The 21,175-nt window shown below is 52.7% G+C and overlaps 1 protein-coding gene across 7 annotated transcripts in view; it reads right to left on the minus strand.

Annotated features, from left to right (window-relative positions):
- GRM7 (glutamate metabotropic receptor 7) overlaps nt 1-21,175 on the minus strand; it is a 155,772-nt gene that overhangs the window by 21,758 nt on the left and 112,839 nt on the right. For all 7 annotated transcript variants that reach the window (XR_012582311.1, XM_074550284.1, XM_074550283.1 and 4 more), the window contains one exon: nt 15,825-16,760. Coding sequence is in view for 6 of the 7 variants with exons in the window: in XM_074550284.1 (XP_074406385.1) it covers nt 15,825-16,760 (936 nt within the window). In the remaining variant the exon portion in view is untranslated. The remainder of the gene's footprint in view (nt 1-15,824; nt 16,761-21,175) is intronic.

Consider the following 21,175-nt stretch of genomic DNA (forward strand, 5'->3'; position numbering starts at 1 on the left):
CCATGTGAATAAAAACTAGCTATGTGAATAAAGAACTGGCTTTTCTGCATGAAGGAAGTTGTGCAAGTGTCAAGGTCTATGAACAAATCTGATCTACACAGAAATCACAGGAGTTGTGTTGATCACAGGCATCAGAGCAGAAATAGCAAGGCAGGCACAGAGAGCCCCTATGGGGTGGCTCAGGGAATGGGCTGCATGTCCAGAATCCCAGAGTGGTGTGGGGGAAGGGACCCTAAATCCCACCCAGTGCCACCCCTGCCATGACAGGGACACCTCCCACTGTTCCAGGGTGTCCCAGCCTGGCCTTGGGCACTGCCAGGGATCCAGGGGCAGCCACAGCTGCTTGGGCACCTGTGCCAGGGCCTGCCCACCCTGACAGGGAACAATTCCTCATTCCCAATAACAATTTATGCCAACAAAATGAAAATTCCTCCAACAGATGCACCTAAAAGTCCAACTTGCTGAAGGCAGAGTTGTGTCCCAGCCCCTGTGGCAGCACCCGCAGCAGGGATGCCAGGTTGCAGGGATGCAGGGATCCTGTCCCAGCACGTTCCTGGCAGCAGGAGGCTCAGCCACACACAGGAATCCTCACTCACATTCCCAGAGAGGCTCCCCTGCAGGGCCACACGCAGAGGCAGCCAGCACGGAGTGAGCAGGACTAACAGGACAAATTCCCAGTTCCCAGTGCCTGCAGGCTGAACCTGCTGCTCCTGATGTCACCTTGTCAGAGCCACCATCCATTCCCACGTCCCCAGAGCACCCAGCACATCCAGTGTGTCAGCTTGTGGTTCACACAATCGTGTGGAGGAGAGCTGAAGTGAATGTCTGTATTTTAAATTTCTCGGTTATTCCAGCTAAGTGTTTTATACAGCTTGTTCCCTTATATTAGGAACCTCCTTATGCAAGAAATTTGCATGCACCAAAAATAAACGTTTATGGGTTATATCCATAACGTGTGTGATAATTCAAAATAGCAAATGCTGAATTGCTCTGAGGGTGCTGATGCAGATGCAGAGAGGAGGAATTTTGTCCCTCCAGCCTGCGAGAGAAACTCTAACAGCTTATCTGGAAGGAAATTAAATTAGCCAGATAATTGGACAGAGCAGCAATGGAAAACAGCAAGTGCTGCTTTCAGGCAGCATCTGATGGCTGAGAGAGAACTGAAGCAGTGTCAGAGGCAGCCCCACAAGTCACACACATAGTTCTGAGCACACTCCTCCAATGCTGCAGAAAGAGCTGCCTTGGCTTTCTGAGGCAGGCTCAGAGACAGCAAAGGGGCCCAGGAGCTGCCTGGGGTCACCTGGGAGTCATCACCAAGGAAAGCTCTGACTCAGGCCAACAGGGGATTGAAGGGGTTGGGAGCAGGTGCCTCCCTGTCCTTGCTCAAAAGAGTCAAGGATGTGCAGTGAAGTGACCCTGCAAGGGCAGGGGGGTTTGCAGTGAGCTCTGTGCACCCCCAGCCCTGGGCAGGAGAGCTTCTGCTCCCCCTGGTCCCTCCTGCTGCTGCTGCTCTGTGCCCCTGGCACTGAGCTCTGCCCTGCTGGGTGAGGATCCCACTGAGGGATGGGATAATGGGATGGGATCCATGGGATAGGATCCATGGGATGGGATAATGGGATGGGATGGGATAATGGGATGGGATCCATGGGATGGGATAATGGGATGGGATCCATGGGATGGGATAACGGGATGGGATAACGGGATCCATGGGATGGGATCCATGGGATGGCATGGGATGGGATGATGGGATGGGATGGGATAATGGGATGGGATCCATGGGATGGGATAACGGGATCCATGGGATGGGATAACGGGATCCATGGGATGGGATAACGGGATCCATGGGATGGCATGGGATAATGGGATGGGATCCATGGGATCCATGGGATGGCATGGGATGGGATAATGAGTTGGGATGGGATAATGGGATGGGATCCATGGGATCCATGGGATGGGATCCCTGGCCTGGCTGGTGACAGCAGAGGGACAGCCACAGCGGCAGGCCCCTCTCCTGGTGCTCCGTCCCTGCTGCCCACATGTCCCCAGGGATGGACACACTGCAGTGGATGAAGGACCCAGCCAGGGGCTGCTCCCCTGCAGGAGGGTCCTGACACCTCCCACCCCTGCTGGCTCACCCAGGGACTCCAGCCACGGCTTGGCTGGATTTCAGGCTCAGCCAGAGGGAAGAGCTCCAGAAATGCCATTATCAGTCCTCAGAACTGTCTAACGTCTCTTGCTTGGTATTCCTGTTTGTGATCATAGCTCTAAAATAAGTTACACATCACTAAAGGAGACAAACACAAAGTGCAGCAGGAGTAATGCACATCCTCCACTTCTATTATTACAATAATGGCTTTTCCCTCTCTCACGGGCTGAGCACTTGGCTTTTTTGAGCTAGAAATAATTCTTCATCTGTCACTTCTTCCAAAAAAACAAAAAAACAAAAAAAAAAAGAGCAAAAAGAGCAAGCCTTCATTTCATTGCTCCCCTCGCCACTGCACTGCTAAATTGACTGACACACAATCTTGGCATTTTTGGGCATTCAGAGCCAGACTCTGGCTGCTGTTGTAAATCATATTTCTCCACACTTATTGCATTTTATTCATTTTATACATGACCAGAGATTAGAGTTCAAATGAAACAGATTTTGCTATCCTTCTTACATTCCAAACGTCACCAGTCTAGAAATCTTTAATTTTACTCACTTCAGCTATTGAATAATTCAATGTAAAAGGAGAAAAAAACCCCAACCCTGCAACCCTCAGCTCAAGATTTTGAGGGAAATAACGTCAGACCCTAGGGCTGTGTCTCTGCAGGGTGGTGGGCACTGCACAGGGCTGGGGCTGGCACAGGGCTGGCACTGGGGCACATGATGTCTCAAGGGACACACAATGTCCCCAATAACACATCATGCCCCCAGGGACACACAGTGTCACCAAGAACACATGATGCCCCCAGGGACACATAATGTCTCTAGGGGCACACAATGTCACCAAGAAGGCACATAATGTCCCCAAAGGACACACAATGTCCCCAGGGGTACACAGTGTCCCCAAGAGGCACACAATGTCACCAACAAGGCACATAATGTCCCCAGGGGCACACGATGTCCCCAAGGGACACACAATGTCACCAGGGATACACAGTGTCCCCAAGAGGCACACGATGTCCCCACCAGAGCAGGTTTCTCCAAGCCCTGCAGTCACCAACACCTGCAGATGCCAAACAACTCCTGGAAGCTCCAGGGATGCACAGCTCCTGGAAGCTGCAGGGATGCACAGCTCCTGGGATCCTCAGCAGGGATCAGACCCTGCTCTGCCTCCCTCTGCACGGAGCCCTGAGGAAGCTGCAGGGGGAAGGCAGGGCAGGGAGCACTTGGAGCACAGGCACTCCTCCCGTGAGCAGCAGCAGGATGGGAGGCAGCAGCAGGAGCTCCTGCAGCCCCAGGGTGTGGGCAGGTGGGGTCTGGGCTGGGCAGGCTCAGGGGGCTCAGGGCCGGGCAGGCACAGGGCCGGGAAGGCTCAGGGCTGGGCAGGCTCAGGGGGCTCAGGGCCGGGCAGGCACAGGGGGCTCAGGGCCGGGCAGGCACAGGGCCGGGCAGGCACAGGGGGCTCAGGGCCGGGCCGGCACAGGGGGCTCAGGGCCGGGCCGGCACAGGGGGCTCAGGGCCGGGCAGGCTCAGGGCCGGGCAGGCTCAGGGGGCTCAGGGCCGGGCAGGCTCAGGGCCGGGCCGGCCCAGGGGGCTCAGGGCCAGGCAGGCTCAGGGGGCTCAGGGCCGGGCAGGCCCAGGGCCAGGCAGGCTCAGGTGGCTCAGGGCCAGGCCGGCACAGGCACAGCAGCTCCCGATGTGGCCAGGTTGCCATGGCAATGGGAGCTGTGAGTGCAGCCCTGCTGTGCCAGCACTGCAGAGCACTGCCAGCACCACTCACAGCTTGGCAGGACGGGCACAGGTGCCCGGGTGCTCCTCTCCCCCTCGGGCTCTGTACCAGCCTGGGGCTGCAGTTCTGTTCCACTGCTCAGGACATCACACAGCCACACGCCAGGACAACCAGCAGCCCTCTCACCTCAGGTGCTCAGGCCTTGCAAAATGAAACCCATAATCCAGAATAAATACAAGAAGCACTGCTAAGAGTCCCCCAGTCACACACAGCAAGCTAATACTGAGAAAACAAAGCAAAAGGAGCAAGTGAAGCCTCAAGGCAGCCTCAGAAGAGGGGCTGACCAGGCCAGCAGTGCAAGGCAGCCCCAGCACAGGGCTCCTCCTGCCCTGACTGGGCTGTAACTGAGTTGTAACCCAGTGCCCGTCCCTCTCGGGCTCTCCTGAGCCATCCAGCTGCACTCCTGCCAGGATGAACCCCCAGCTGCTCCAGCCCAGGCCCTGCCCTAACGAGAGCAGAGATCCCACAGGAGGTTCATCTCACAGAGCAAGCTCCAACACCTTTTTCTGTCCTCTCACTCCAACTCTGCCTGCCCTGACCCAGCCATATGAATGTTTGATTTACATCCAGCCAGTCTGGCCCACTTGGAAGGCTTTCCCTGAGATCAAGCTGCTCTTTTCCTGAGATACTCCACTTAATAAATTCCCTTTGCCTCCACTTGCTTCAGCCACTGAACGTGCTCCATGACCCACACACCAGGCTCACAAAATCTCAGCCCAAACATTCCCCATCCAAAATGAAACCCTCTGGCCTTCCCAGGAGAACAAAACTCATTTCCCTGCACAGCTGGGAGCCAGATGTTCACTGTGACCCCACAGCTTGGTCACTCACAGCCCCTGGGTGTGAGCAGTGACCCTGGGGGCTGCAGTGACCCTGCCCATGCACACAGCCCTGGGCAGGCCCTGCTGGCACCCAGCTGGGCACGGTTTCTGCAGAACGCACCCAATTTCCTCTTGGTTTGGGCACTCCAGGGTGCCCATTCAGGGAGCAGGCACTTCATGCACAGCCTGTGTCCCTCCTTTAAGGCTCCCTGAGAGCAGACTGAGGGAAGGAGCCCCCATGAGCCCTGCCCTGGGGGCTGCTGGTCACACAGTCCCTGAGCTGGGCAAAGCCCTCCAAGATCAGCCCTTGGCTGCTCCCTGCTTGCCCCCCAGACCACAGCCCCGAGTGCCACCTCAGGGAGGGCTGGCACCACACCACTGCCCTCTGTACTGAGGCAGCCCAGTGTTCCCAGTGTACTCCCAGCCCAGCCAGCGTGCAGGACCTCAAACCAGCCCCACAAACCAATTCCCTGCCCACCCAGTGCCCCTGGGTGCCCATGGCCCAGCCCTGCCCTGCCCTGCCCAGCCCGGGTCACCTCAGCTCCCCCAGTGCCACAAATGCCCCCAGCCAGCTGCAATCCTTCAGTGTCACTGAGGTCTGACCCAGCCCCACACTGAGAGTCCACTCCACGGATTTGCATACAAAGTGAGATCTAATTCTGCTTGCAGACCTTCAGGGGAATTGAAGTGCAAGGCAGTGCCAGTGCAGGAGGGGGAGAGGGAAAGGATAATCCCACATTATTACTGCTCTTTAAAGCCCTTGCAGCAGAGCACTGGCAGTAAAGAACATGACAAATATACATATATGAAGCCAGCCATTTCTTCAGTGACTTTTGAAATGCTAATGTAATTATTAGTTAAAGCAGAGCATTTACAAATTGCTTTGGCTACTTAGAAAAAACTCGTTATGACTGGACATGTCCTGAGGCCCCACAGTGCTGGGTATGGACTGTGGAGTGTGCTGGGGAACCAGAGCAGTCAGCAATTAATTTATTCTTGTTATTAATTAATTAATTCATTTATTAGCATGCCCAGAGCAGCTGTGGCTGCCCCTGGATCCCTGGCAGTGCCCAAGGCCAGGCTGGACATTGGGACACCCTGGGACAGTGGGAGGTGTCCCTGCCGTGGCACTGGGTGGGATTTAAGGTCCCTCTCAACTCAAACCATTCCCTGAAAATGATTTCATTATCTGAAAGGTGACAGTGAGCAGGGAGTGTGGTTGAGCTGCTGAAGGAATGGAAGATTCCTGGGTAAGGCAGCAAAGCCTTTGCTCCTGACCAGCCATCGGTGGGAGTTTAAACCCTGGCACAAGGAAAATAATTGCCTGTACTAAAGAACAGCAATTTAAACGTCAAAACAATAAAAAGGATGGTCAGACCCGGGGTGTGGGCAGCAGCTGGAGCCCCACACAGGCTGGACCCACACAGGGCTGCTCAGACAGCCCTGCAAGAACCAAGATCCCCAAAGCTCCCCTGAAGCTGTGCCAGCAACCAGCAGCATCTCCCTGGCTGAAAATGCCCTTCGGAGGCTCTATGCTCCTCTCCCCAGCTCTGTGCCAGCCCCAGGGGCTCCCCCGGCCCCTCCTCACCGCTCATCCCACGGCAGAGCTCCGGGCAGGAGAGCCCGGGGCAGGGCAGGGGCTGGGATTGTCCCCGGCACCGGAGGCGTTCCTCCTCCTCCTCCTGCCCAGCATTCCCCCAGAGCCGTGCCAGTTTGCATTTAATTAACTCCGTGACTGGAGCCAGCCGATTCTTGTTGCTGCTGATGTGTCACAATTAGAACAGCGTTGCCATGGCAACTGCCCGGTGCATCATCATCATCATCACTGCTAGCCCGGCTCAGCTGCGCACAGTGCTGGGGCTGTGACACGCACACGGGCGTTATTGTCATGCCAAACTGCGATGGGTAATCCCACCGAATACAACATCATTTAGGTGCTCATTTCAATGAGATTTAATTACCAAAGTCTGGCGTTTCAGGAGCTGCCAAATTCCAGCCGTTCCACGATCCCCCGGATCTTCGGGAGGCACCCGCGTGCATCAGCCCGGAGCATCAGGGAAGCGCTTCTCTCTTAATTATCTAACGCTGCCTTTTATTGCAGGAATAAAGCAAACCTGCATCGCAGATCAGCGCTGCTGTGACAATTCCAGCTATATCCAAACCTGAGAGGTGATCCCATCCCATCCTGCACACTGCCACAATTCCAGCAATGCCCAGACCTGAGAGGTGATCCCATCCCATCCTGCACAGTGCCACCGCAGCTCCCACTCCATCCCCAGCTCCAAGTTAACTCCAAAATTCCCTCTCACACTCAGTCAGTCAGACCCCCAGACACCAGCGCAATTCCCTGCGAATCCTTCAGAGCATTTGGGGTGCTCAGACTGAGCAATCTGGGGCAAAAAACCCGAGTTTTACACCCAAACCACCTCACGTGTTTAACTCCTCCCTGGCCTGACAGAGAAGCTGCAGACACGAATGTGGATCTGTAACTGATTAATGGGTCTGAACAGGATAAAAAAGCAGAGCCTGGCTATTGGTGCCTTGAGCGCTGTGAAAGCTCCCCAGAGCTGTTTGGTGCCCTATTGCATGGCACAGCTGCAGCAGCTGCAGCCCCACAGGAGCCTGAGAAAACAAACGGGATTGGGGACAAACAGTACCTGCTGCCAATGAGGGGACAGAGAGGATTGAGCTGGGTTTTACTCTGAGCTGGCCTGGGCTGAGCTAGGCCAGGACAGAGAGCATCAAGCTGAATTCTGCTCCAAGCCAAGCTAGGCTGGGCCAGGCCAAGCTGCTTTGCAGGGACCTGACTTGGTCAATGCTGTTTTGGAACCTGACCTGGTCATTGCTGCTTTGGCACCAGACCCAGTCCCTGCTGTTTTGGGACCTGACTTGGTCCATGCTGTTTTGGGACCTGACTCTTTGGGACCTGACCCAGCCCATGCTATTGTGGGACCTGACCTGGTCCCTGCTGTTTTGGGCATCACCTCTCAAGCCCAGGACCCCGGGCTGGGTTCCAGGCAGCCCCCAAGCCCCAGACCCCTCTGGGCTGTGCTGTGCCCCAGGAAAGGCTGGCTGAGTCCCATCAGACCCAGCCCAGACAGGGCTCATCCCTTCTGCACTACCAGGGACATCTGCAGGCCTGACCTCCCTTGCTTATCTGCAGTCATTATCAGAGTTCATCTTCCAGTCAATAAAACCTGCTAAAACAACATTGATTCTCAACTTCTGCAGAATCAAATCACTTGACTTCCTTGGTCCTCCAATTAAGGCACCAGAATAAATCTTAACTACTCCCTAATACCAGTTTTCACAAGACTTTCTTCAGCTCTAATCACGTTTAAGCACCTTGGCTAAAGGAATTGATTTCCTTTGCTTTCCCTTCCTGCCACCCAGGAGAGTCTGCTGAGCCTCCCCTGCCTCTCCCGTGCAGCTCCCTGTGAATTACTGCTGCCAGCTCCGAGGTGCAGCAGGAGCTGCTCCCACTAAAAAGAGCTATCTTGTCTCCAAATGATATTTAATTATCTCCATTAAGCATTACAGGCTGCTCTGATGCCGGAGATGTAAATCAGAGGAACAAGAGGAAGATGAGAGCATATTGTTCCTCTCTTGTTTTGTCCTCCTACTCCCTCTCTTAAATAAGTGTCTCTAGAGGTAAGGCCAACGTGGAGCTTGTGAACACTCGAGTTATTCAATTTACAACACACACATTATTTGTCACTGCTGAAACCATGAGGCTCAGCCTGGGCAGGGCTAAGGCTCAGCTTTCCCTGCTGAGGCAGAGGCAGCTAAAGACTGAATGGATGGTGTTTAATGAGCAATTAACAGTGCAAGAAAAGCTGCTATTGCAGAAATAAAAACACCCCCCAAATCACTTTGGACATGGTAGGGTTGGGACGCAAATTTTTTGCTTTAGTCTACAAAAATCCACTGTTGTTTCTCTTTAACCTTCTGCTAAGCTTATGCCTCAAAGACAAAACATGAGGCAATTTCTATGACTGAGCACAATGGTTTCTATTTTTATTATTATTACATGCCTGCTTAAACCACTTAGAACAACAAATAAATCCTGCCAGTCAATATTTTTGTGCCCATCTCTTATGAACAGAGTCCTACCTTTTGCTCTCTTATGTACAGAGAGTCCTACCTTTTGCTCTGCCTTGGGCTGGCCCTGCTGCACTGAAGATGGTCCCTGCAGAGCAGCTCTGTTCTCCCCTGCAAAGGCAGCTGTGCCCAGCTGTGCTGAGCTCAGAGGAGCTGATGCTGGCGTCAGAGCAGCTCTCCAGGATCCACAGAGGCCCTGCTGTGTGGAGAGGGGATTCCCTTTCCAGTGCCTGCAGCTCAGGGGGTGTTACTCATTTTGGAGAACAGGCTGAAAGAGGGCAGGTTTAGATACCAGGAAGGAATTGCTCCTGCCAGGGTGGGCAGCCCTGGCACAGGTGCCCAGAGCAGCTGGGGCTGCCCCTGGATCCCTGGCACTGCCCAAGGCCAGGCTGGACACTGGGGCTGGGGCACCCTGGGACAGTGGGAGGGGTCCCTACCATGGCAGGGGTGGCAGTGGAGGGGATTTAGGGTCCCTTCCCACTCATTCCAGGCATAGCTGACTCCAGGGCTGAATGCTCCCTTCACCCACAGTGGTTTGGGCAGGATGGTGCCCTGGCAGTGCCCTGGGATGTCACTCACTCTCTGTGTCACCCATGCCAAGCAAGACTTCCACTTCTCCTGGCCCTTCCTGCTCCTCCCCTGGCAGTTCTCATTGTCCTTCCTTTTGTTCCTGTTTATTCTAAAGCAAACAGAAGGGAAGCTCCACTCCAGCCATGAGGGATGCTCCTTCTGCAGGGCTGCTCCATCTGGGGCCCTTTGCTCTCATCACCCACTCACAGGAGCTGCCAGGAGTGCTCAAGGACCAATTCTTGCTGCTGAAAGCCCCGATGAAAGCAAACCCTGACTCCAGCATCCACCTTCAGTGAGGAAATGAGAACCATCTGCATAACTGCCATTGTACTGAAGGGGCCCTCCAGGCTCTGCTGCTGATGAGCTCAGAATCAGCAGCCATTATTTCTGCCTCCAAACAGCAGATTGTGTTTGTACAACACAGGGGCAGAGCCTGGCTGAGCTCTGCTCTCTCAGATCGGGGCTGGGCTGGCTCTGTGTGCCCTGGGATGCCCTGCAGGGTGAGGAGCTCACTCCAAACCAAGCAGCAGCAAAGGGAGCTGAGGATTTCTGCAGCAGGACCCACCCGAGCTCCATCCCCAGCCCCAGCAGAGCCCCTGTGCTCTGGCTGTGACCCACAGCACTTCCTGAGCCCCCCAAAGGGGCTCTCCTCAAACATGCACATGGAAGGGGATCAGGGCTGCAGGGATGGGTCAGTGCCTTGGGGAACCACCACTTACCTTAACCCTGCACACACAGGGGATGCAAAATACTCATTGAAATGACAGAGTCCCCCTGGGATCACCAAATGCCACCATGAAACCACAGCACCACGTCCATCACCTCCTGAGGTGCCCCACTCCCACTGGCTCTGGGCACCCAAGGGTGGATTCACCATTCCTGTGGGAATACAGGATCAGAAACTGGTACTACCAACAGAACCCAAGCAAACTGACCCTCCCCTGCCTGGAGCTGCTTATTCTGTGGTTGATTCCTTCCTGACTGACTTTGAGGAGCTGTTCCATAACCCCACAGCCACAGCTCCCATTGGTGCCTGCCTCAGCCCACCCTGCCTAGCGTTAATGCCAGCACAGGGCTTGGCAAGGCTGGGTTTCCTGGGCTGCCTCAGCCACTCAGCCAGCTGGAAACCCCCAGCCCTGCCCAGCAGCGGGGCAGGGTCTGTGCACGGAAATGATGCCCAGTGGGTTTGACATTCAGAGATATCACAAGGCAAGCACAGGGAAAAGTTTCACCAACACAGTAATTACTGCCCTGGACTCCACGGAGCTGCAATTATTTCCCGGCGAGGGGCTGTCAGCTCGTGCTGCAGATAAGAACTGTTGATAGGTCTGCCAGGGCCCAAGCAGGGTTGGCTTTTCAGATGCAAAACCGTCCTGGCAATGCGACGTTTTCAAAAAAAAAAAAAAAATAGAGGAACACAAAAAGTACGTGTCAACACTATGCATTAAACACCTACACGTTTTCCCTTTAAAAATCGTGTTGCTTTTTAGCCAGAGGCAGTTAAATATGCACCCGAAATTCCAGGGGAAAAGGGACCTTCCTTCCCCACTTCTCCTGTGTGACATAAAGGGTGACAGGGCAGGGGCAGCCAAGAGCCACGGGCCAGTGCCTGTGCCACAGCCGGGCTCACAGGTGGAAAGGCACCGAAACGTTCCCAAATCTGCTGCTGCAGTCACACAGAGCCTGCCCACACCTGGGGCTGGTGCTAAATGGTCACAGTGGAGACGGAGAAACCCGGGGAGGAGCTGGTGCAGCTGCCAGGGCTGCCCCAGTGCCTCGGAGGGAGCCCCAGGCTGGGTTTTGGCAAAGTTCACGCCCAGAGGGTGCTGGCACTGCCCAGGGATGGGCACAGCCCCAGAGCTGCAGGAGCCTTTGGACAGCCCTGCCAGGGATGCCAGGGTGGGATTTGGGGTGTCTGGGCAGGGCCAGGGGCTGGGCTGGGGGATCCCTTTGGGTCCCTCCCAGCTCAGGATATTCTCTGATTTCCACCTCTGCGATGCCCTCTCCCTTCTGGGCTCCATTTATGTTCCCATCTTCCAAATAATTTCCCTTTTCTGTCTCCTCAGCACAGCTGGGAATGGAAAAGGCTGGAATTATCACAGCAAAGAGATCCCTCAGTGCCAACATCAGACATCAAAGCAGCCACTCAGAGGCTTCAAAGGGTCCCTGGTGACACAGCAGCCCCTGGGGACAGGGATGAAGCCTCTTCTGCTTAACTGAGCCCGTGTCCCCTGTGAGAGAGCAGCAAACCCAGCGTGGTCCTGCTGCTGACTGGCACAGAGAGCTCTCCAAAACCCAAATATTTCAGCCCACGGGCTGGGGTTCATCCCATGCCCTCCCTGCACAGTTAACACAGCATGGTCCTGATCTCCCTGGCACAGAGAGCTCTCCAAAACCCAAACATTTCAGCCCATGGGCTGGGGTTCATCACCAGCTCTGCCCTCCCTGCAGAGCCCTGTGCCAGCCCCACCTGCTGTGCTGGTGGCACTGCTGGCTGGGGGAGCCCCCCCTGCCAGGTAATTATGTGGAACGCGATTGTGGCCCTGGGCTCCTCCTGCTCAGTGTTTGCAATTAGGTTTTACTACAAAAGTACATATTAACATTAAAGGAGCATTACAATGCAGCAAATGTGATAAAGCAGAGCCAAGTTACTGCACCTTCTGCTTCTGTTCTTCCAAGAATCATAATCACCGTTAATTTATGGTCTTCTGAGGAGCATCTAATCACTGCAATCAGCGCCTGTTTCACTCTGGGTGTGCACGTGTGCTCCTCCCTGCCTCTCAGTGCCTGCCCTGGCTGCACACAGAGCAGACCTGCAGGCTCCCTTTGCCTGGCAGTGCTGGGGCAATTCGTGCCAGGAGCCAGCAGAGGCAGGAACCCCTTCCAGAGAGCCCTGCTGGGGGTTACAGCACTCTGGGTAATTTATTTATGCCCAAATGTCTTTGCTTTTCCAGGACACCAAGTGAGGAGCAGAGGCTCCTTCCCCAGCCATCCCTGGCACACCCAGCTCCAGTGCCAGCTCCAGAACCTTCCCAAACCCCAGTGCCAACTCCAGATCTATTCCCAAACTCCCATGCCAACCCCAGAACCTTCCCAAACTCCAGTGCCAACCCCAGACTTCCCAAACCCCAGTGCCAACTCCAGAACCTTCCCAAACCCCAGTGTCAGCCCCAGAACCTTCCCAAACTCCAGTGGCAACTCCAGACCTTCTCAAACCCCAGTGGCAACTCCAGAACCAGGCCAATGAGTGCAGGAGATAACAAAGGAAATCTCACTGAGACCTTTACCCAGGAGCTGTGCTTGAAGTTTTTGTTCAGTTCTGCAGAAATTAGAACTGAAACCCCACAGACACTCAAAGGTTTTCACAAGGGTTTTTATAGATTTTTCAGCAGTGTTGTTGTATAACCTGATAAAAACCTAGGCCAGGATCACCTTTGTAGTGAGGGTCATCAGCCTTCCAAAATTCCACTGAGTATTTCAGAGAACACCTAATTTCTCCTCAATTAAAGGTGGAGCTCCAGTACTCACAGAAGTGGATTTTCTGGAGTACCCTGTGCTTTGAGGCTCTCCAGAGCTCGTGGAGGTCAGAGCTGCCTGAGCTGAAGCTGCTCCTCAGTTCAGGCTTCACTCAGGACAGCTCCAGTGCCAGATCCCCAAACTCCAGGCTGCTCTCAGGGACACAGCCCAGGCTGGATGGAATTAAGCCTTTCAGCATCTGAACATGCAGATAATGAAGTGAAAGTGCATCAATGAGAAATTCCTGCTGTCAGAATCCTCCTTTAAACAAAAACCATAAAAAAATTGAAACAAAAGCTGTAATGCACAAAAGCTGTCCCTGGGAGAGCCCCAAACCATGGCAGAGCCAGGCACATTCCCTGGGTGCCTCAGAGCCTGGGTTCCTCCACCATCCCACAGTGTGAAACTCCAACAAATCTTGCATTAAATTCCTCCTAACTCCCAAATCTACACATGCAGGGTTGCTATGGCAACTGTCAGCCCAAGCCTTCCCAAGGGAGAAAATAAACGTGTGTCCTACCTGGCTAATTGGTATTTGTGTTACACAGAATTGAAGGGTAACTTAGTTCCACCAAAAAATAGAACAGAAACTGAAGTGCTCCTGTGCTAATGTGACATTATTTAATCTGAACAAGGACCCGTTTTGCATGTGTCTTCAAATTATAGTATTTATGGAACACTCAACACAATAAGTAAAAGTGTTGCTGCCAAATATGCCTGACTTGCCCTGCTTATTGATTTGAATAAAAGGGGCACTGAAAAAAATAGAGAAACACGAAGGAAGGTGGAAGAGCTGATGGGACTAGGCACCTCAAATTTCATTACAACACCTACAAACCCCGCAAAAACCCCCAACAGTTTACATGTGAAAATTGTGCAGAAAGAAGCTGATGGAAGGTGACAGCTCTTTTCCCCATTTCACCTTTTCCCCATTTCTCATCACTGCAGGAAGAGCAAAGCTCCCAGGCAGGACAACCACAGTGGCTGAACAGCAGTCACCCCTCACTCAGAGGCACAGCTAGAACTTTTTGAACTTGATAAAAGCCCTGAAGATCATTCAGGAGAAGAGCCCCCCAGTTCTCACTGGCTTGCAAACATCCAGCAATGCATTTGTTTAATCTCAGCACAATTACTAAATAAAAGCAATCAGAGCTCTGAGGCAGCAGAACATCTACAAAACATGAAAACATAACAATGACATAATCTGAGAAAATGAGATTATGAGGGAATATTCAGCTTCCCTGGGCACCATGTGCCTCCCCACCCTCACAGGGTGGAATTCCTTCCAGATACCCAGTCTAAATCTCCCCTCCTTCAGCTGAAAGCCACAGTGGCTTTCCATCAAGTACACTCTAAAGGAGGGACCTGTCTGAGCAGGGACAGCACAAGCCCTGCCTCACAGCTGGCACAGCATTTTCAGGATACACAATCCACACAGGATAACACAGCCCAGAGCTGCACAGTGCCCAGGCAGGGAGAGCAGGATACACAGTACAGGATAACACAGCCCATAAATCAGAGCTGAGCCATAAATCACAACCAGCCACACCTTCTCTCCATTTCTGATGCGGACAGAGAAACAGGGTGAGTGAACTCAAGCTGTAAAAATGTCTGATATCTGCTTTTACCACGTGCCACCTCTTCTGCTCCTCATGGCTCATCTCCATCCTGGAGAATCTCAGATTTCTGGCCTCCCTCCACCTGCTGCAGCAGCTCCTGCTTGAATTATGCACCTTTTATGAATTACCTGAAGCACTTTGCTAGGGTTTGGTTTTCTGTTGTTGGAGGTGTTATTCTCTGCCCTGAACAAGGCAGGTGTTTACAATATGCCTTCCACCCAACAACATTATGCTTGTATTTATCGATAGAATAAAATAAATCCATCCCCTGGAACCCCAGTGTTATATATAACCCCATTGCTCAGCTGAAGAGATCGTGCTGCATGAGACTTTCCAGCAGGTGCAATTTCCATTTCAGCAGACGTGCATGCCTCAGCTAAGGCACGATATTTTCCAGAGGGAATATCTGACAGGAAATCAGTGGCAAGCACCAAAAAGCACAATCCCTGCACCCCCACCCAAAAGGAATGCCAGAAAAGGAGGAAAAGCAGCAAAGCTCCTGCAGCACAGCCCTGGGCAGGGCAGGGCAGGAGGGGACAGCCCCAGGGGCAGGGGGTGGGCACCGAGCCTGGTCACAGAGCCCAGGAGCTGCACAGCCCTGTGGGGACACGGGGACAGGGACACAGGCTGGGCTGGGGTGGAGGGGTAAAACAGACTGACAGCAGCTCAGGACAGCCCAGTATCATCATTGCTCTCTAAATACTGGACTTGGTGGTGTTTGCCAAATCCCTCTGAAATACAGCTCTTCTCCAGGTGAATCTGCATCATGGAGCATCAGCTGGAGCTGCTGGGCCCAGCCCCTGGAGCTCAGGACAGACCTTTACACCGTGGTGTAAATGTGTCCTGGGGCTGTTTGTGAGCAGAGCACTCATCACACTCCACACTGCCCTCAGCTCCAGAGGCACAGGAGCCCACCTGGGTATTTTTTTGACAGTTCTCCCACTTACATCTTGTATTCAAAGTGATTTAGTTAGGAGATGCCTCTTTGTGGGTAATATGACAGCTAATTCCCACTTATCCTCCTGTAAAGAAACAATTGAAATAGATGCAACAATAAAACTAATGGCTAACGTGATTGCTATTGATCATTTGCCAGTTCTTTAAATGAATGGCCCACCAGCTAAACGGGGAAGGAAAACAGTGCCACAGCTTGCCCTGAGTCAGGAACGAGCGGCTGGAGAGCTCAGCTGGAAATCCACGGAAAGCTGAGCACCAGCACGTGGCTGCAAGCACAGCGGATCCTGGGCACTCTCACCTACCTTTTCTGCTGACTGGGCAGTGCCAAAAAATATTGGAATGAAGGCAAGCCATACTATACAGGTAGTGTACATAGTGAATCCAATGGGTTTGGCTTCATTAAAATTCTCCGGGACCCCCCGAGTCTTGATGGCATACACAGTGCACGTCACCATGAGCAGAATGCTATAGCCCAAGGAACAAATGATTTGTAGATCCGTAATGTCACACTTGAGCACTCCTCGCGCCTGCTCGGGGTTCATAGTTTTCTGCTCATCGTAATCCACGATGATGTTGGGCGGGTCCACCGCGAACCAGATGAAGACGCCCAGGAGCTGGACGGAGATGAGGCTGGAGGCGATGGCCAGCTGCGAGGTGGGGCTGATCAGCCGCGGCGCCGTCACCGACTTCTTGCCCTGCTCGAAGATGCGGTAGATGCGGTTGGTCTTGGTGAGCAGCGCCGCGTAGCTGATGCACATGCCCAGCCCCAGGAAGATCCTGCGGAAGGAGCAGACGGCCACGTCGGGCTTGGCGATCATCAGGAAGGTGATGATGTAGCACAGGAAGATGCCCGTCAGCAGCACGTAGCTGAGCTCGCGGCCCGAGGCGCGCACGATCGGCGTGTCGTTGTAGCGGATGAAGGTGGCCACCACGAAGATGGTGGCCACGATGCCCAGCATGGCCAGGAAGACGGGGATGACGGCCCAGGGCGAGTGCCACTCCAGCTTGATGATGGGGATGGAGCGGCAGCCGGTGCGGTTCTCGTTGGGCCGCTCGTTGTAGGAGCACAGCAGGCAGGTGACCTCATCGGCCTGGTACTGGTACCCGTCACACAGCTCGCAGTGCCAGCAGCACGGCATGCCCTTCACCATCTTCTTCCTCTCGCCCGGCCGGCACGGCTGGCTGCACACCGAGGGGGGCACGGCGCGCACGCCCCCGCCCCACTGCATCTCCTCAATCTGTGGGATGGGACACACAGGGTCAGGGTTAGGCCTGGCTTAGGGCTGGCTGCATACACACAGCACACACCCCACTGCATCTCCTCAATTTGTGGGATGGGACAAACAGGGTCAGGGTTAGGCCTGGCTTAGGGCTGGCTGCATACACACAGCACACACCCCACTGCATCTCCTCAATCTGTGGGACAGGGACACACGCAGGGTCAGGGTTAGGGCTAGGGCTGGCAGCCACAGACGTGAGCTAGGAAGGAAGGGGGCTCCCCTGAACACACAAACCCCAAGTGGATAAAATTCTCATGGGTAGAGTCCCAGAACCACACCCTGGTGCCTCTGTGTGAGCCCTAACTGTGCTCACTGCCTCCATTTCTCATTTCTGTTTCTCGTTGAGTCTGATGGAGTGATATCCAAGCCCAGATAAACCACATGAGAATTATATGAAAATTATTAACAACACTGCAAACCTCGAGGGAAGGCAGGACTTAGACTTGCAAGGCTGCTTCCCACAAACCCTGGGGCTTCTTACCGAGACAGAGCAGAGATCTCCCCTCCTGGAACTGCTATTGACCAGGGGAAGGTGTGAAATGAGGTGGGAATGTGTTTCTATAGGGCATGGGTCAGTGAGAATGGGGGAGGCTCTGCTACACAAGCCACAAGTGAAATATGAAGGACAAAGAAAATGGTCATCACTGAAAAAAGCAATAATTAGATAATATTTCATTTCAAAGTCACATTCAGCTTTTGAAATACCACATGTGCTTCTGGGAATGCAAATGATAAATGATTACATTAAATACATGGAAAGTCTCACTTACTCTGCAGTCTGGAGAGTCCTAAACCCCAAGGCAGGCAACAAAGGCTCCCAAGGACTGTGGAAAACTGGACTCACAAATCATTTCAAACTGTGCCTGACTAAAGCCACTCCCCAGCCCCCAAGAACAAGGAAGGTTTAGCACTGGAGCCCCAGACTGGAAGCCTGGAAGGGCCTGGCATTCCCAGCACCAGGTACCAGCCCAGCAGCTGCTCTGTGTGTGTGTGTGTCCTTTACAAACACAAAATCCCCTAATCCCCCGGGATAGATGTAAGTGTCGTTAAAAAAACATTTCAGCTATTTTTTCTTAGGTCACTTAAGTGCTGACAAGCGCCGTGATTTTCCCTACAAGCAGTCAAAGTTCTCAGATGAGTTTCTTGAATCAGCTGCCTTCATTATTCATACAGACAGGAAGACTTGAATGGGCAAGTCTTAAATTGAAGAATTAACTTGCACTTTCCTAATTTAAATCAAAATAGATCCTGCATCATCTTCCTTTTACATTTGTGAAAACACAAACCCTGAAGTTGTCACACTCTGCTCACACTGGAGTACCAAGAGTCTCTCTGTGAACGCTGTAAAAATAAAAATAATCCCTCAATGAGAGATATTCTAGAGGTCTGCTCCTGAAAAGAGGAATTGGATCCCTGCATCCCTGGGAAGGAAGGATGCTCTCCCTGCTCCCACCCATCCCCAGCTCCTGAATGCCTCCAGCAAGAAGGACTGCATCCACTCCCAATATACATTCTCATTATGTTCACTATAGAACAAACATTAACAAGAAATGCTTAGTCTGTCTCATAAGGCCTAATGTAATTGTTCACGTTAATGAATAAAGTAACTCAATATCTGGGGATAATTCAAACATTGCTGCTTTGCTTCCCTCCGCCACAAACATTTCCATAATAAGCCATTTGTTCTGAACTTAATTGTTTCGTGCAATGTTTGATTAAAATAAAAATCAGTACAAAAATAATTACATTAGTGGTAATTAACCGACTCAGGGAAGAAAATAGCCACGTTCCCTGATCCCACTTTCATAATGATGGTGCCATTAATTTCAGGGACACACAGCAGCCAGCGGCGAGGACTGGGCTCAGATTTATTGCCACCTCCAGACTGCAGCTCCTAACTCAGCACTTCAGACATTTGTGTATATTCCACTTTGCAGACAGCAATATTTGCATGACTTAGCTCTTCAGGCTCAGCTATTAATGTCTTGTAATTAGCTTCTAAATCCAGGGATTTACCGTGATAATGGTTTTAAGCTAAGAATATGTCAATAACACATCCTCGGCAGAGTCTTCTGCAAAATATCAACTGAAATCCCTGAAGAGATAACAGTGGTGATAAGCCAGAGAGGACGCAGAGCTGCTCCAGCTGCAGTGGGAACTCACAGTGCTCCATCTCATCCCATTATCCCATCCCTTCCCATCCCATTATCCCATGCCACGCCATCCCATCATCCCATCCCAATATCCCATAATCCCATCCCCTCAATCCCAACCCATTATCCCATGCCATGCCATCCCATCATTCCAGCCCTTTCCATGCCATCCCATCCCATTATCCCATCCCATGGATCCCAATCCCATTACCCTATCCCTAAATCCCACCCCATTATCCTATCCCATTATCCCATGGATCCCATCCCATCCCACCCCATTATCCCAGCCCCTCCATGGGGTCCCCAGCACAGTCCCAGCCCAGCCCCTGGTGCTCCCTGCTCCTCCCAAAGCCACCCCAGCACTGCTCTGTCACCCCAGAAGAGGCAGAGCTCTCTCCCACCTCCTCTTTGGGGTTCCCTCAAGAATCAATTCTCAGCCCTCTTTATTTCCCTTTGATTTCTACTCCTCCTTTGTCTTTTGTCACCTTTTCCCAGCAGCCCTGCCCCAGCAGCACTGAGAACTCTCAGAGCACCATCTTTAATGAGATCCAAGGGCCATTTGTTCTACATTAAAGCAAGGACATTGCCAGCACACCACTGATGGAGGGAAAAATGCTTAATCCACAGTTTTTGCAAAAATGCTTATTATTATGCATTTCTGTTGACGCACAATAAAATGGAAAATTAATTATTTTAATGCTTTTATATCTGCCTACAGCTTTGTGTTGTCTTCTCTCTAATGGAAGGGGGTGGACCATGCATCTTCACTATTCATCCTGCAGCCCCTGCATAATATTTTCTTAATTGAAAAAAGAGCATGTGCTTCCAAATGTGTATTTATAACACACAGCCCTTGTCTCTTTAAATGGATAGGTTAGGGCAAAACTATCTTCTGAAAGCAGAGCTAATCCAAGACAACTTTTTATCCTAAAGTGGCTTAGAACGAAGGAAAATCTGAATTATCCCAGAATCCCAAACTGGTTTGGACATCAAAGCCCACCCAGTGCCACCCTGGCATGGCAGGGACACCTCCCACTGTCCCAGGCTGTTCCAGCCCCAATGTCCAGCCATTATTGTCCATCCTGTGAACAACTAGCTGGGGACACTCTGAATTCCACATCACACCTCTGATATTGCAGTCCTGCTGCAGAAATCAGTGCTCAAGGACATTTAATGGATTATTTCTGACCCACTCCACACATGTGGCCTGTCAGGAACTCTGTGCCCTGCTCAAACACTGCAACTCCGAGGGCTGCTCACATGGGCTGATGTGAGCAGAGCTCTCAATCAGCTTTGTGGGATTTCTCTCTGCTCCCTGAAGCAAACAGGCACAATCTGACACATCTGTCATCATTTCTGCTCCACCACCCTCGGCACTGGCATCCGTGTGGGACCAGAATTTCATTTTGCAAACACAGCTGGGTCATGTTGGGGATCTACAGAAGCAGCTCGAAGCCAAGAGCTCCCAGAGCTGCTCATGCAGTTTATTAAAGGAGTTTGCTTGCAGATTTGATCAACACAAATGGAGACAAAGCAGCAAGGTTTGGCTGCTGTAATTGTCACCAGGCTCTTGGCACCGCTGGCAGGTGCCAGCCCCTCATGTGCCACTGGAACCTGGGGCAGCCGCAGTCCCTGCAGCCCTGCTGAGTGCCCCAGGGCTGGCGGGCAGTGCCAGGCTCTCAGCACTCACAGGGACGGGGATGTTCAGCTGCCACCTCCTCCCAGGGTGACCAGCAAGGGCAGGTGGGAAAGGAGACCCTGAAGAAGGGAACAGAACGGGTGCCTGGAGGTGCCCTGTCTTCTGCAGACACAAACCCACCTTGGCCTCTGCAGACACAGACCCCGCACTGCTGGCACCCCTCCCAGACAGAAAGCACTCTCACATTGCTGTGCAGGACTGGGGGTTTCAGCCTCGCTCCCCATTCCAGCTCAGCCCCAGCTCATGCAGGACCTGGTTGTTTCAGCCTCACTCCCCTCTGGAGCAGGAGCAACCAGCACATGGCCATTCTGCAGGCCAGTAGTTTGCAAAGTCCCCTTCCACTTCACGCTGCAAGTTGAGATCATTAAAGGTGTTTGTGCTGCTCATGGCTGACACGAGCAATGAGAGATTGCAGAATTTAACCAGGGAACCAAACAAACAACACCCACTCCAGCAGCACAAGGCAGGGCTGCTGCCAGCTGGGCGTGGGGGCACTGGGGGCAGCTCCAGGAATGGGGGCA

The sequence above is a fragment of the Zonotrichia albicollis genome, chromosome 12 (genome assembly GCF_047830755.1).
Source record: "Zonotrichia albicollis isolate bZonAlb1 chromosome 12, bZonAlb1.hap1, whole genome shotgun sequence".
In the NCBI taxonomy this organism is placed as follows: Eukaryota; Metazoa; Chordata; class Aves; order Passeriformes; family Passerellidae; genus Zonotrichia; species Zonotrichia albicollis.